At 32.3% G+C, this 14,023-nt stretch overlaps 1 protein-coding gene across 1 annotated transcript; it reads left to right on the top strand.

Moving 5' to 3' along the window:
• Positions 1-3,839: 3,839 nt before the first annotated feature.
• Positions 3,840-13,711, top strand: LOC130816050 (vacuole membrane protein KMS1-like). Its single transcript, XM_057682625.1, has 8 exons — positions 3,840-4,231; positions 7,511-7,719; positions 7,887-7,965; positions 8,301-8,600; positions 9,637-9,794; positions 11,950-12,066; positions 12,151-12,330; positions 13,064-13,711. Exons 1-8 carry the CDS (start codon positions 4,150-4,152, stop codon positions 13,235-13,237), a joined length of 1,299 nt encoding a protein of 432 aa, XP_057538608.1. The 5' UTR covers positions 3,840-4,149; the 3' UTR covers positions 13,238-13,711.
• The last annotated feature ends 312 nt before the right edge of the window (positions 13,712-14,023 follow it).

Here is a 14,023-nt window from a genome sequence, read left to right as displayed (position 1 = left end):
TGTCAATAATATGGCAATCTTTAACCTCTCTCTCAACATTTACATCTCTACTACATCAGTCTTTGTTCAAAGAATTCATAATGAGTCACAGCTTGATTGCAACTAATCGCTCCTTTACTTCACTATGTATTCCTTTCTTACAATTTAGCAAGAAAACTTCTAATTATTTGTCTTCTATTAGTATTACTTTTATATCAAATTTTCAAAGCTTTATTATCACGCCTTTAGAATTTATATTTTCATACACATTCTATTTATTTAATACCCTTTTATCTCAAGTGTCGATAATTTTTAGTTATGGTTTAATGTTTTATTTAATTTTTCTCATATCTCACATTCAATTAATATTTTTAAAAATTTATTTATTTATTTAATTCGAACTTCAATTCAACTTAAGACATATTGATATGCTCTACGCCATGGATATTGTAAACCAAGAATATTACTGAAAAACAATCTGTACAAAAGATAAGAAAGTGTTTCACATAGCCACATTTATAAACATTAAATAATTTTATTTTCTTTACTAATTATCCAACCACAAAGTTGGCATGATTTTCATTTATAAATTTGGCACAACCAAATCTCATACTTTAAACTCTAATACTAATATTCCATCAACGTTCCTCAATACTAAACTTATAAATTTATCACATATATATCAACTTCAAATCAACCAACCTTATTCAATTAAAAATGAACTCATATTTCCAATTTTCGGTTAAACACACATTGCAAAAGTATAGTATGTTTGTTGGGATGAGTTATCCCACATCGATAAAATAAAAATGGTGTGCATGCTTTATAAGCTATTAGAAACCTTCATTCCATTGCCATATGGTTTTGGGATGGTATATATCTCCTTGGCTTATAAAGTGTGTGCCACTTATGTCCCCCCGTTAATATGCTGACATTCACAATAAGTCCAGCCTAATTTAACAATGTTGTTAAGAACATTATTTTGTTCTTGTTTGTACAACCCAACTTAGATCCAAGCTCATAGATTTATATTATAACTCAAACATCATAAACCAACGCTAATTTACCCCGAACGATTAATTTGAGTCAACGTCCATAACCCAATTCATAAATTTATTCTTAATCAACTCAACACATTACGAGTGTGTTTGGTATGCAATTTTTTGGATCAGGTAAGGAAAACGGATAAGTAAATCCATTATTTGCGTTTGTTAAGATAATTAGATTCCCATTTCCGTTTCCTTTTGGTAATTGATTCCTCCAATTTGTTTTTACTCACAAAGCTCCGGTAACACATTTTAAAAAAATGTTTTCTGTTACATAATTATACCAAACAACTAATAACAATAAGCCTATCATTTCCCTTATCCCTTCTTAAAACTTTCCCTTTCTATTTCCTTTCCACTTTTTATACCAAACACCCCTACGTATACAATCGATTCGTCGATGTCGATTCCTCATTCGAACTTGTTTTCACGTTCTCCTTCTATACAACTTAGCAAATATCATTTATGTTCAAACTCTTACTCTTTTTCGTAACCACTCGAATTCATATTCCCATTTTTGTATTCATTTTCATACTCCAAGTGGCTAGCAGAGCTTTATTTATTTTTTTTCCTTTCTTTTATAATTTTTTTTAATTTTATCATCCTTTTGGTCATCCTTTCTCTTCTTAGAAAAAACATTTACGAAGTGGTTTGTAAAACTATATTCAAAGCAAGTTAGTGTATCAGATTTAGAAGGATTAAAATGTTTACATCAGGGATATCATGAAGAATATGAGCATTCTTATTTGAAGTATTTCTTCATTTTCTAGATCTGGGTGAGACCACGTGCAATTAAAGCAAATAGATCATCATTTTCATAATCATCACTGTCTTCATCTGAAGATGAGAGAACTTAAAAATTTAAAACAAATTCATTAAATATATATATATATATATATATATATATATATATATATATATATATATATATATATATATATATATATATATATATATATATAATTCTCTTTAAGTATTTCCCTATTAATATAATATTTTACTCCCTCGTTTTGTTTTTATTTTCCCATTTGAATTTGGAAAGAAACCAATTAGATAAATAATAATTAATTACATATTTGACATTATTAGAGATACGTAAAATATTGTATAAAAAATAAAGATTAATTCCATTGATTAAAGTGTATATGTTTTGATGTTATTAAATTTTATAAGATCTGTATAAACTTACGTACATAAAATTAAGTAAATTAAATTGGAAATTAAAATACAAATTAACTACTATAGATTAGTGTGAAAAAATATTGGGAATTAAAATATTTTGAATTTGCAGATGAAAAACATAAGAAAAACAAAAGAAAACTAAGAGAATAGGAACAAGTAAAAATGGCTTAGTGACTAATGAGAATTAGGGATGGCAAAATGGAGGGGCGGTTGTTGTATGTCCTCCCCATACCCATACTCACCTAAAATTTTCATATTCACCACCTACCCACCACCCTTGACGGGTAAATTTTCGTACCCACGTCTGCCCACATGGATATGCATTTAAACCTATTCCTATTGACTATGGCCAACCAGGTATACTCATCATGGGTATACCTACCTTATACCTGTCTTACATTCACTCATAGTCTATCATATGCTCCATAAAATTGCAATTCTTTACAAATTTAGATGTATATTTTTATTCAAACCATACATTATAATAAAAAAATTAATATCCTTAATTTTATCTCGCTTACATGTTAGTGTTCTTGTTCTTTGCCTTTTACATATAATTCTTTTAATTGTTATTTTTAACGTAGTTATTTTTATTTATATGTCTTTTATTTATTTTTAACTTTTTGAGTAAGAGTCAAGCTTGTGTGGTATAAGATGCAAGCTTGCAGAGTTATTTTCACTCAATCCTTTTCGTTGCAAGAATATCTATTTCTGAGAACCTTTCTCGAGTCGAAGGACTCTTTAGTCGCATCTTCCTTTATGGGTATGAGTTGCCGCCATTATTCCTTCCCCAAACCCTGATCATGGTTTTCTATGAGCGGGACTGGGTGCGATGATGATGATGCTAATGATGAATCTTAATTTTTATCAATAGTTTTGCATTAAAAATATACAAAATTAATATAAATTATTATGTTGTAGATATTGGGCGAACAGGTATAAGACAGGCTGGTGGGCATGAGGTAGGACGAATGGATATGGGGCGGGTTGGGTGATTATGGGTTGGGTATACCCACAATCTACCCACTACTCATAGCGGGTAGGATTTTTTATACAATTGCTCTTATCAATAAATCTCTTGTGAAACCGTCATTCCTATGCGACTAAAAAAAAAAAGCCCAGCTCATTTCTTCCCATTAAAGACCCAAATACATGTCTTAAACCAAACTTTATAATGTCCATTTTAAAACTTAAAATGTCAATTTTAATACTTAAATTCTCAATTCCAAGCATTAACATCAACAAAGGCCCAAACAATAATTTATTTATTTTATTTATTATATATAATTTTTTTCAATCTAATTTGAGACTTAAAAAGCCACATCCAAGATAACGTTGGAATTAGTCTTTTAAGCTTTTGATTTGGTCTTTTAAGTATTGAGTTGAAAATTTTTTTAAAAAATTATAATACCATGTTTAAGAATTAAAACCAAATCGATTTAAGTTTTGAAATTGATTTTTTAAGTCTTACATTTAAGTCTTGAATTTGATCTTTTAAATCTTAAATTATGTATAAAAATATTAAAAAAATTAAATAGCAAACTATTTAGCCTAAATGGTTGCACCCATGTAACCATTACTTTTTTTGCATTTACATATAATATCCATCCAACTACGTACCAAATTCATACCAATATTGACCGCAATTAAAACGAAGTATAATTTTAAGTGTATAAACTTGCGAAAAATATTTTTGTCTCTGCCGATAAATCAGCCTTGCTGCCTCACTCTTATACGCAAACTGGGTTCCTTCTGCTTGTAGAGATCTACTTCTCTATATAATACAAATTTCAATAAATGATCTACAGATCTACTATTTTTTGATTTTGGTTTGATATTCAATTCTAACAGAAGAAATCATCATCTGGGTTCTATTTTTTTCTTGCCCAATCGGTGATGTTTTAATTTTATAGGGTTTTCAATTGGAACCAAAAAGTTGAAGATGGGTTCGAAGAAAAAATTCAGCAACTCATCTAATTCTTCTGCTTCTTCGTCGTCCAGTGATTCAAAATCACCGATCTCAGGTTACCATCTTAATTAGTTTTGATTAATCTGATTTGGGTAATTTGTTTAGGTTAGTTTGACTTTGATTTGAATCTGGCCTTGGGATAATTTCTACACTTTACTAAGAAAAGACTTGAACCTTATTTTTTCTTGAGAAATATTTAATATGAAGTTTAGTTCTTTGAGGGTTTTGATTTCAATAGATGATTGACTTTATTGACATTTTTAGGGTTGATCGATTCATAGTTATCTAGTATGGGGTTGGAAAATTTCTATATTATTGTAAGACAAGACTTGATTGAGAAATATTGCCCTTAAGTGTATGTTCTTTTGGGGGTTTTGATTTCAATAGATGATTGATTTCATTGATAATGTAGAGTTTGATCGATTTATAGCTATGTAGTAATCTTGGTACTTGCAACTTTTATGCTGTTGTTCATAGTGGGTAGATTTCTATGAGTGGGAAGAAAATCTAAGTGATATCGATAATTTAAATATAAAACATCACTTATCGTTTGATTAAAATACTTGTGAACGCTGAGTTTTCATATTTTGAAAGCTGTGCACATTTTCATCTTTTGACAGTTTTCGATTTCGAAACGAATCCTTTTAACTTTACCAATTTATCTTTATTTACCAAATCTATGCTTACCAGATTTATAATTATGCTATTTGGATAGTAGCAGCCTTGGTCCTGAATTTTTTGAGGCCTAAACAAATTTTTTGTTTAAGCCCCTTAAAGTAACAAATATATACTTGCCAAATTTATAATTATGCTAGCTAACAAAAAAAAATGAGTGATAACAAGATTCTCATATATTAATCCCATCAACATAGTTACCCCTTACCTTATTGTTGTCAACAATCAACATATACATCTAAAATTAAGAATGCTAAAGTAAAATGACGTTAAAAGACATGGTGGAGATGCGTAGAAAATAATGAAAAAAGAAAGAAGAGGAAAAGATTTGATATCAATACCATTGTGACCTTAATATCACTATTCACTAGTCACTACTATTGACATCAAGAACAACACTCAACAAGAATAATGTTTATTTTGACGAATTATAATTAGTAACACGTATTATCAAAAAGTAAATGGAACTTTGAATAGGTATGGGATATGAATAATTAATAACCCGGTGAGTGATGACTCTATTCTCAAAACTACTGGTATTGGGAATTTATTGGGCTCTTAATTGCTTTAAATTGAACAACTAAGATTACAGGGGAGAATGTGATTCTTGTGTAAAAATATGGAAGGATTGGGAGTTGAATTGCATACCTGTTATATGGAGAATCACTACTTATACATCTTACTATACGATTTGACGTTATTTTTATATTCTATCTAAGTGATGTCAATACTCAATTGATATCATTGGCATCTCCATAGATTCGCCCATGAGTGGGATATACTTGGTATGATGATGTTCATAGTGGATAGATTTGCCTTTGTGCACGCGGGCTGGTCAAACATACTGTTCTGGAGACAATCCACCCTTATAAGTTATAAGTTATGACTTTCTTATTGCCGTTGGAGTTGCTTTTATAATTTTGGAACTTAAAAAAAATTTATGGTTACTTTGGATTGGTAATGAATCTATTGCTGTTAAATCTACGGATTTTGAACAAAAGTTGTTTGCTTGGAATACGATATATGCACCAAAGGGTAGGGATATGGATTTTGTATTTTTGAATAGTTAGTACTTATGTGAGCAATTGTATCATTACCTTTCAGCTACTTGGAAGGAGTAAATTAATACATTCTATTATTTTTGGTGTGGAAGAAGTAATTTTTAGAAATGCTTAACTATCCGCTCATAGGGAGATTGGGTCTTCCTTTTTCTATACTAGTGATCTTGTGGGGATGGGGTATGGGTAAATTAAATGAGCCATTTCTTTTTACTTGCAATATAAAGCTTCATTTTTGATTTTGTAAGGATGATGCTTTTACTTTGCATCCCTGCCCAAATGTCCTTTGGTCAAAAATTATGCTGAAGCATTGTTCTTGGGAAGGAATTGATTTGATTTGCCCAACCCATACAAGTCAATGGATCATATGCAATTCAACTAGATCTTGGATTCATTACTAATTTGAGCATGGTTAGTCCAAATACAAATTGGACACATTTGATGTTAATTTTCCATTAGAAAATAAATGCTTTAGAATTGTTTCCAGTTTATGTTACTTGACTAGAACATTTATTAGATCTCTTAGGGGCTAGGCATAGTTGTAAATGGTGTAATGGTGCAAATCACACTTAGGGCTGGCAGCTTCCTATGTGTCTTAAACACAGGAGTAAAACATAATTAGCTAATAAGAAATTAACCATGATCGTTTTTTTCCGTCAATTTTATTTGAAGATATTTACTTTTTACTTGAAACCCCTTATACTTATCTAAACTAATATTGTATATGATTGTCCAACTTTTAGTTAACCATTTTTGTGCTTAGTTTTAGTTGTAAATTGAACTTTGTAGTGCGTCTTGAATTTTATGATCTTATATTGTTCTAGCTTGTCATTTTATGAACTTCAAACTTGTTCTTTTGAATTTTAAATTACGTCTTTGAATTAGCTTTTTGTCGCTAAACTTCTTTGAAAGTCTTCTTTTCGTCATTCAGTCATGCCATTATCCATATCAATTTGTTTCTTAAGAGCAGAGTTACTACTTCAAAACTCGATTTTGCTTTCGTATTGGTTGTCACATTTATGATAATTATTATACTTTTTCCATGTTTTTACTAGCTATACATTCCTTATATAGAAGTTACAAATCACTCGAAACTATTCATTTTTTTTCCTCGTCTCTCTCATATTCTCATCACATGAGCCTCTTTTACGATTCAATTTCAGCTTCCTGTATTTAATTTTAAGTGGCTCCTTCATGGTCAACAAAGTGCTACATTTTGTGGTCTGATTGTTAATGTCTGCTTTTCCATTTGGCTTTTTCGGAAGTCTTTAATAATTTTGAAATTTATTCTTCTGCTAATTTGTCTTGCCTTGCAACTGTTCAATTTCTGCAGTTGAGTTTTTTTTGCTAGTATAATTTGTAGATAATGAGAATATGGATCTGATATTTTGTTTGTGGTGGGGTAAAGCCCCAAGGCACTTGCTTTTGATGGATGTCAAGTCTTCAATTTTAGCGTTGTACATTTTGTCAAAACACTAACTAATTTCAGTAGTCAGTTCAGTAGTCTTTATAGTCTTTAGATATTGGACGTCCATTTCGAAAGAATGAATTTTTCTGGGTTTGTTTTCTAATGAAAGATTAACAGTATATGCTATTTTCAGGATGCAAGGAGTTTCAACAACAGCTTGATTCTTTGACTTTGACTTCAAAACCATGCGAAACATTTAAATATTTTATTTGGGCCGTTCATGATTATGTGAAGCAATCCGTTGTCTATCTCTTGGCCAAAGGTGGTTGGCTATTAGTTTTGAGTATCTTGGTATTGTTTTCTGGAGTTCTCTTGGCAACTATTGAAGGGTCTCATGAAAAGGTAATTTATATTTTGAGCTATCCGTGGGAAATTTAGGCATTAGTGAGTTCATGTTGGTTGCTTGAAATCTGTAGGAGCTATGTAATCTATGATTTTTATTATTTCAAAATTTAGTGAAACAAAAGTTGACTATTTACTTCATTTGTATTTGTTGCTTTCTCTTGCAGCATGTCCAGGAGGTTCTCCAGTACTTTCAGTTTGTATTGTGGTGGGTTGCCCTTGGCGTCGCATCTTCTATTGGTTTGGGTATGTCCATATGCTTATGAATATTTTTTTTTGTGTTTGTTCTTTGCAATATATGGTGGCCGTGTTTTGAAGAAATTGAATGAGGAACTGGACATAGTTATCTGACGAGCATACTAGTTATGCTTTCCTCTATGTATTCCAGAGATTGTAGTTCCCTTTTATACTTGTACATAACTGCTTGGTGGTTAAACAGTATGTCATCGTAGCTGGATTATAAATATTTACTTCCTTATTATTGAACACCAGCTATAGTCATGGACTTCCAAAACTTGAAATTTATAGTAATATGTATTCCTTTCAGCTCACTGATTTAGTGCATTCCTTTTTCCTACCAGGATCTGGCTTGCACACTTTTGTTCTGTATCTAGGGCCACATATTACCCTATTTACCTTAAAAGCTATGCAATGCGGTCGAGTTGATTTGAAAAGTGCTCCATATGATACAGTACAATTCAAACGAGGTCCATCATGGCTTCATAAGGACTGCTCTGAATTCGGTCCTCCATTATTTGAGTCAGTTAATGGTTTAAGAGTACCTCTTAGCAGCATTTTGCCTCAAATCCAGTTGGAAGCTGTTCTATGGGGTCTTGGGACGGCATTGGGTGAACTTCCACCATATTTCATTTCAAGGGCTGGTATAATCTTCATCTCATAAGCTGTATGCATTTTCACTTTAAGTGTCTGTTCTTGATTTTATAGCCTTCTATTATTGAATGAGAATTATATGTGCTTGGTACCCATTGTCTATGCAATTTGTTTGAACCATCCAAACTTTGTTTTTTCCTTTATTTTTTTGAAGGATTATCCGACCTCATTTAAACTTACGTAGTTGTGTATTTGTTGGATTTTGCTTGATGAAACGTAACTTCTGGTGGATAAAGTTCATTAGGTGAAAGAACCTTACTATCTAAACTTATCTGAAGCCATGGTATAATTTATAACAGGTCATATTTCTACAAAACAGGTTAGATAAAGGTCTCTATTGCGTAGGTAGAATTCTGATGTTATGCAACAGAACCTGGCAAATTGTTCAGAGCCTCATAGTCATGCGTTCAAGCTTCTAAAACTTGACTTTCTATTACGTGTTCTATAAATTCAGTGATAATATAGATTTCAATTGATATTATTTGTTATTGCAAAATTTTAGCTTTTATTTTGACTGCTGGGAAGTCTTTAGGAGATTAATTGATATTACTCCTAATATTAAAAGGTTTTTCTTGTGTATTTTGGTTTAGAATTTTGCCTTGTGGAAATGTTGTTGCTTGCTCTAAGATTGTGAGACCTGAGCTGATTGTGTCTTTTCTTTTTATTTTTGTTATCCTTATCACTTTTCTCTGTTACTAATGCTATCTGGCTCTCCCAAATTTTGTTTGGTACCTGTTATCACCAACAAGGGTAACGTTGCGTACATCCGACTCCCTAAACCCTACGTGGGAGCCATTACATGACGTTGGGGTAATTGAATGTTGTTGTTTGGTCCTTGTATACACTTGATGCTCTTTAAATATTATCAATGTTTGTAAAATCTTGGATGAAAGTTCAGTTGTGGGATTTCTGTTTCATGTTATGTTATCGTTCTACACACACTCCAAGTGCTTGTACGATAGTGTTTGGGGGGGGGGGGGGGGGTTCCTTTAAGTTGTTTTAAAGCTCATCCAAATCTTCGTGCAGCCCGTTCATCAGGAAGCAAATTGGACGAGATTGAGGACTTGGATGGATCTTCTCCGGAAGATAATGGAGTTTTTGGAAAGCGTGTAAATCAAGTGAAACGTTGGTTCATGTCTCACTCTCAGTATTTGAATGTCTGGACCATTTTGCTGCTAGCTTCGGTTAGTTGGCCTGCTCCACTTTATCTCTTTTAACATTTTTTATGTTTTGCCATAACTGCATGAACCCTTGAGCTACTGATTAACAGACTTAAAAGGCATACTGTTTTCCAGCTATCGAATACATCATCTAGTAGAATATATTGGCTTGTGGGAGGGGCCTCTTGAGTTCCTACTTCACTGAGTGCAAGCAATTGCATTGAATGACTTGTCTGCAGACCATGAAAAATTTGCATCACTTTAATAGGATTAGTTCTATCTAGAGGTGTTCAATGGGCCACTTTTGGCCAATTTCTTAATGGGTTGGGACATGTTGGGTCAGACCAAAAATATTCCGGGTCTGGCCGGGTTAACAACCCATTTGACTTGACCCAACCAATATATTTATTTGATATTTTTAATAATCTTTTCTAATTGAATGATTCGCTCCATCTTCTCTAAACAATTTGGATTAGATTCAACTCAAGCCAAAATGCGACGGTCCTATAACCAAAAATATTGTACTAAGTTTTCAATGATCATTATAAACACATGGCTGTTAGAATATGCATGCCATGATGCCAATAGAATAATTTTCTCTGTATAACAACTAACAAGCAATTTACGCCAAAACTTCCTATAATAAAAGTCAATAATAATTGTACAAAGAGGCTGATTTCAGTATCTCATCAACATTTCTGAACACCAAGTATCAGAACTGCTTTTTAAAAGTTGAATTTAGCAACTCATATTTCTGAAAAGTTTTGGATTATTACATTATAAAAGTACATCTACTGCATTTTTCATTACATAGATTAACACAACTAACAAAATAAAATCCGTCAATTGATACGCAATTGAATCACGCCCTAGAATAAGAAATCATCTGGACTATCGCAAACATAGAATTTATAAAATACTTGACTCAGAAAAACATGTTTTTGCGATAGTGTAAGGAGATGTCCAATTTCGATGATCCCAATTTTTCAGGGTTTTGAGAGTAAGCATGAGAGAGAGAGCAGAGCTTAAAAATAAGGAAAATTGAAAAGAAAACTGCCACATTTAGGTGATCCGATTCTGAAACTCTCACCTTTACTTTTCTGTTGAAAACTTCCACCATTTATGCGCATTTGTTTTTAAAGGACTTGGTCACTTTTTAACCTAAAATCATAGGTTACTCCTCAAACAAAAGGAAAACTAAAAAGAAATCAAGAGCAATTAAAAATAGAATAAAAAACAAAAAGAACCTAAAATACCCTCTTTCTCTTTTCCGTCCCCTCTACCCCACCCCTCAGGTCAGCCCCCCTTCTCGGTAACTCTCTTCCCCAACAAATCCCCCTCCCTGACAACTACCCCTCCCCGAAAACTTCCCACCATTATCATCAACAACTACATGATCATCAGTTGCATCATCATCATCCCCGAGACCCCGACAAGCTCTCTCTGTTGCATATGTTTTCTTCCATCTTCATTAACACCTCTATCATCACCATTAGGCTGCAATAAATGAACACTAATCTCGCACTGAGTATGCTACATATGTTTCCTTCAATTGTCATCATCATAATCACCGAGTATGATGTCTTGAAAGAAGGAATAGTAAATGAACTCTATTAGTGGCGATGAAGGAAGGGGATGAAGCTGTTTTTGTTCAATTCCTCCTCCCTTACCTAGCTCCTTCCCCGCCCCCACGAACTCTATTAATGGCGATGAAGGGAGGGAATTTCTTATTGTTTGAATTTTCTTTTTTCTTTTTTTTTTTTTGTATGTAATTGTTGAAATATTTGCTTAATATTATGGTTTTAACTTTTGTATTCCCTATAAATTTATTTTAATTTTTTTGATATTTTCTTTTTTTTTTTTAACGCTTTCCAATTAAAAATTAAAAGTCAAATAAGGCATACATTTGGTCAAAGGTGCCTTGTAAAAGCTCATATATTAGACAATTTGTTGCCCTCCAAAAGGCATTTTTAAATTAATAACTTTGACCCTTTAAAAACTCGCCTTTACCCATTAATTATCTACAAGTAGAATGACCCTTGGAAAGCTCGCCCCTTTTATAAAAAATAAAGTCAAGTCCATTTACATACAAGGATTTGTTTTCCTTATGTGGTCTACTTCAATTAACATAAATTGGCTTTATTTAGAGTCTGACAAGGAAGTGATGTTTGTTCATTAGGTGCCAAATCCTCTGTATGATGTTGCTGGTATAATGTGTGGACATTTCGGGATACCCTTCTGGAAATTTTTCCTTGCAACTGTAGTGGGAAAGGCAATTGTAAAGACCCATATTCAGGTTGGTACAAGATGTTGCTCGAGGCTTTTACTTGTTAGTTTGTACCTTCATCATTCTCGTCTCTAACTATGTTTCTATGTACAGACAGTTTTTATTATCTCAGTGTGTAACAATCAGCTTTTGGATTGGTTAGAGAATGAATTTATTTGGGTATTTAGCCATATACCTGGAGTTGCCTCTGTGATGCCTAAAATTATTGCAAAATTGCATGCTGTTAAAGACAAGTACGTTATAGCTGCTCCACCCGTGGGTTCTAACGTCAAGGTATATATCTTGATTCTTCCTTTGGTATTGCAAATTTCCCTTCGGGTTTTCAAATTTGTCAATTATCGTGCAATTTATAAATTACGCCTGTTTGATTTAGGTCCTTGCATTTGTCTCCCACCTGACACGATCAGATTAATTGTGAAATTTCTCGGTACTTTGTATTTTATATTACTTCCTCCAATCACTAGTAATGTCTCATTTGCTTTTATGCACTCTATCTAATGCACTTATTCAATCCTTAATATCTCTAATTGTGCATAACTAAAAATTATGAAAAATTGATATAAATAATCCTTGCATTGAGATGAATAAAACAATATCCCACTTGACTATGTTTTAACTTATTGATTAATAGTAAAATACAAATTTAGAATAAGACATGAATAGTGTCTAAAAAGCAAATGGGAAATTACTAGTGGATTGGAGGAGTATTATTTTTTATTTTGTTTTTTTAGCCTTGTTATTGCTTGTGCTGTTCTTTTTTCTGCAAGTAGTTCTCTTGAGAAAACGTTGTCAGTCATATCGTTTGCTCCTTCTTGTTTGGGTGTAAAACCGACCGCATTCCTCTAGTCCTCCCTAGGAAGGGAGTACGGGTATGGATTGTCTGTCACCTTCTCTCACCTAGACCCTGCTTCCGAGCAGGACATTTATTGTTTGCTCTGATTAGACTTCTGTAAGCATCGCAAATGAAAACCATCGACAAAATGACATTTGAAATTATATGTTGTAGGTTAAGAATTGGGGTCTTTCTTTGGCTTCAATCTGGAACACTGTTGTCTGGCTTGTTCTCCTCAATTTCTTCTTCCAAATAGTGAATAAAACTGCTCAGAATTTCCTTAAGAGACAGCTAGAAAACGAATTAGCTTTGCAACGCAGTCAATCACCAGTGAATGCGACACAGTAACCAGTATCAAAGTAGTGAAGAAACTTCAGAAGGAACCTGGATCAAGTCTTTTGCTACGTTCTGTCGTCATGACAAGATAGATTCATCTTTCATTGGTCGCGTATTCGGATGCGATGTATAGACGTAGAAATAGGATTGATGGTGGCAAGGAGAAACAATGGCTTACTATTTCTGATGGTAATAGTGATCTTTGAAGTTTAACTCTGCCTATATTTGGAAACTGTATTGTGGTTACTGGTTATTGAACTTTCATTCTTTGGGAATGCAAGAGACAAAGAAGTTCCTTGCATGCCTTTTCTTGTTCTATATGGCCCTCTAATTGCTTATTTATAGTATTTGTGAAATTTACTTTATAAAAATGCATTTTGTTAGAACAAAAAGATGTTTAAAGCCTAAGCTCGAGTTAAACCCCTATACAAAGCATCACATAAGCGTAAATTTTGTTAATGAGAAAGAGTACTAGTGTTAAATTTGTGAAGTATGTTATTTTTAGGAAAAATTAACAGTAGTAATACAATCTATTGTTTATTTTCAATACTAATTTTTGATTAATTATGAATAATACCAACTTAAAGGGTGTTTTTCTAGAATATACTTAACATATTAAACTAGAGATTATATGACAAAAAAAATTGGTAAATTAGTTAATAAACTAAAGTTGGTATTATTTTAGGAAAAACTTTCCTAAGTTAGTGTTATTTATGGTTAATCAAAAATTAGTATTATCGTATGAAAATTAACAAAATGTCGTATTATTCATGATAAATTTTTCCTTATTTTTATTGT

The sequence above is a fragment of the Amaranthus tricolor genome, chromosome 1, assembly GCF_026212465.1.
Source record: "Amaranthus tricolor cultivar Red isolate AtriRed21 chromosome 1, ASM2621246v1, whole genome shotgun sequence".
Classification (NCBI taxonomy): domain Eukaryota; kingdom Viridiplantae; phylum Streptophyta; class Magnoliopsida; order Caryophyllales; family Amaranthaceae; genus Amaranthus; species Amaranthus tricolor.
Note: the sequence above shows the minus strand (reverse complement) of the source record. Positions and strands in the feature narration are given on the sequence as shown.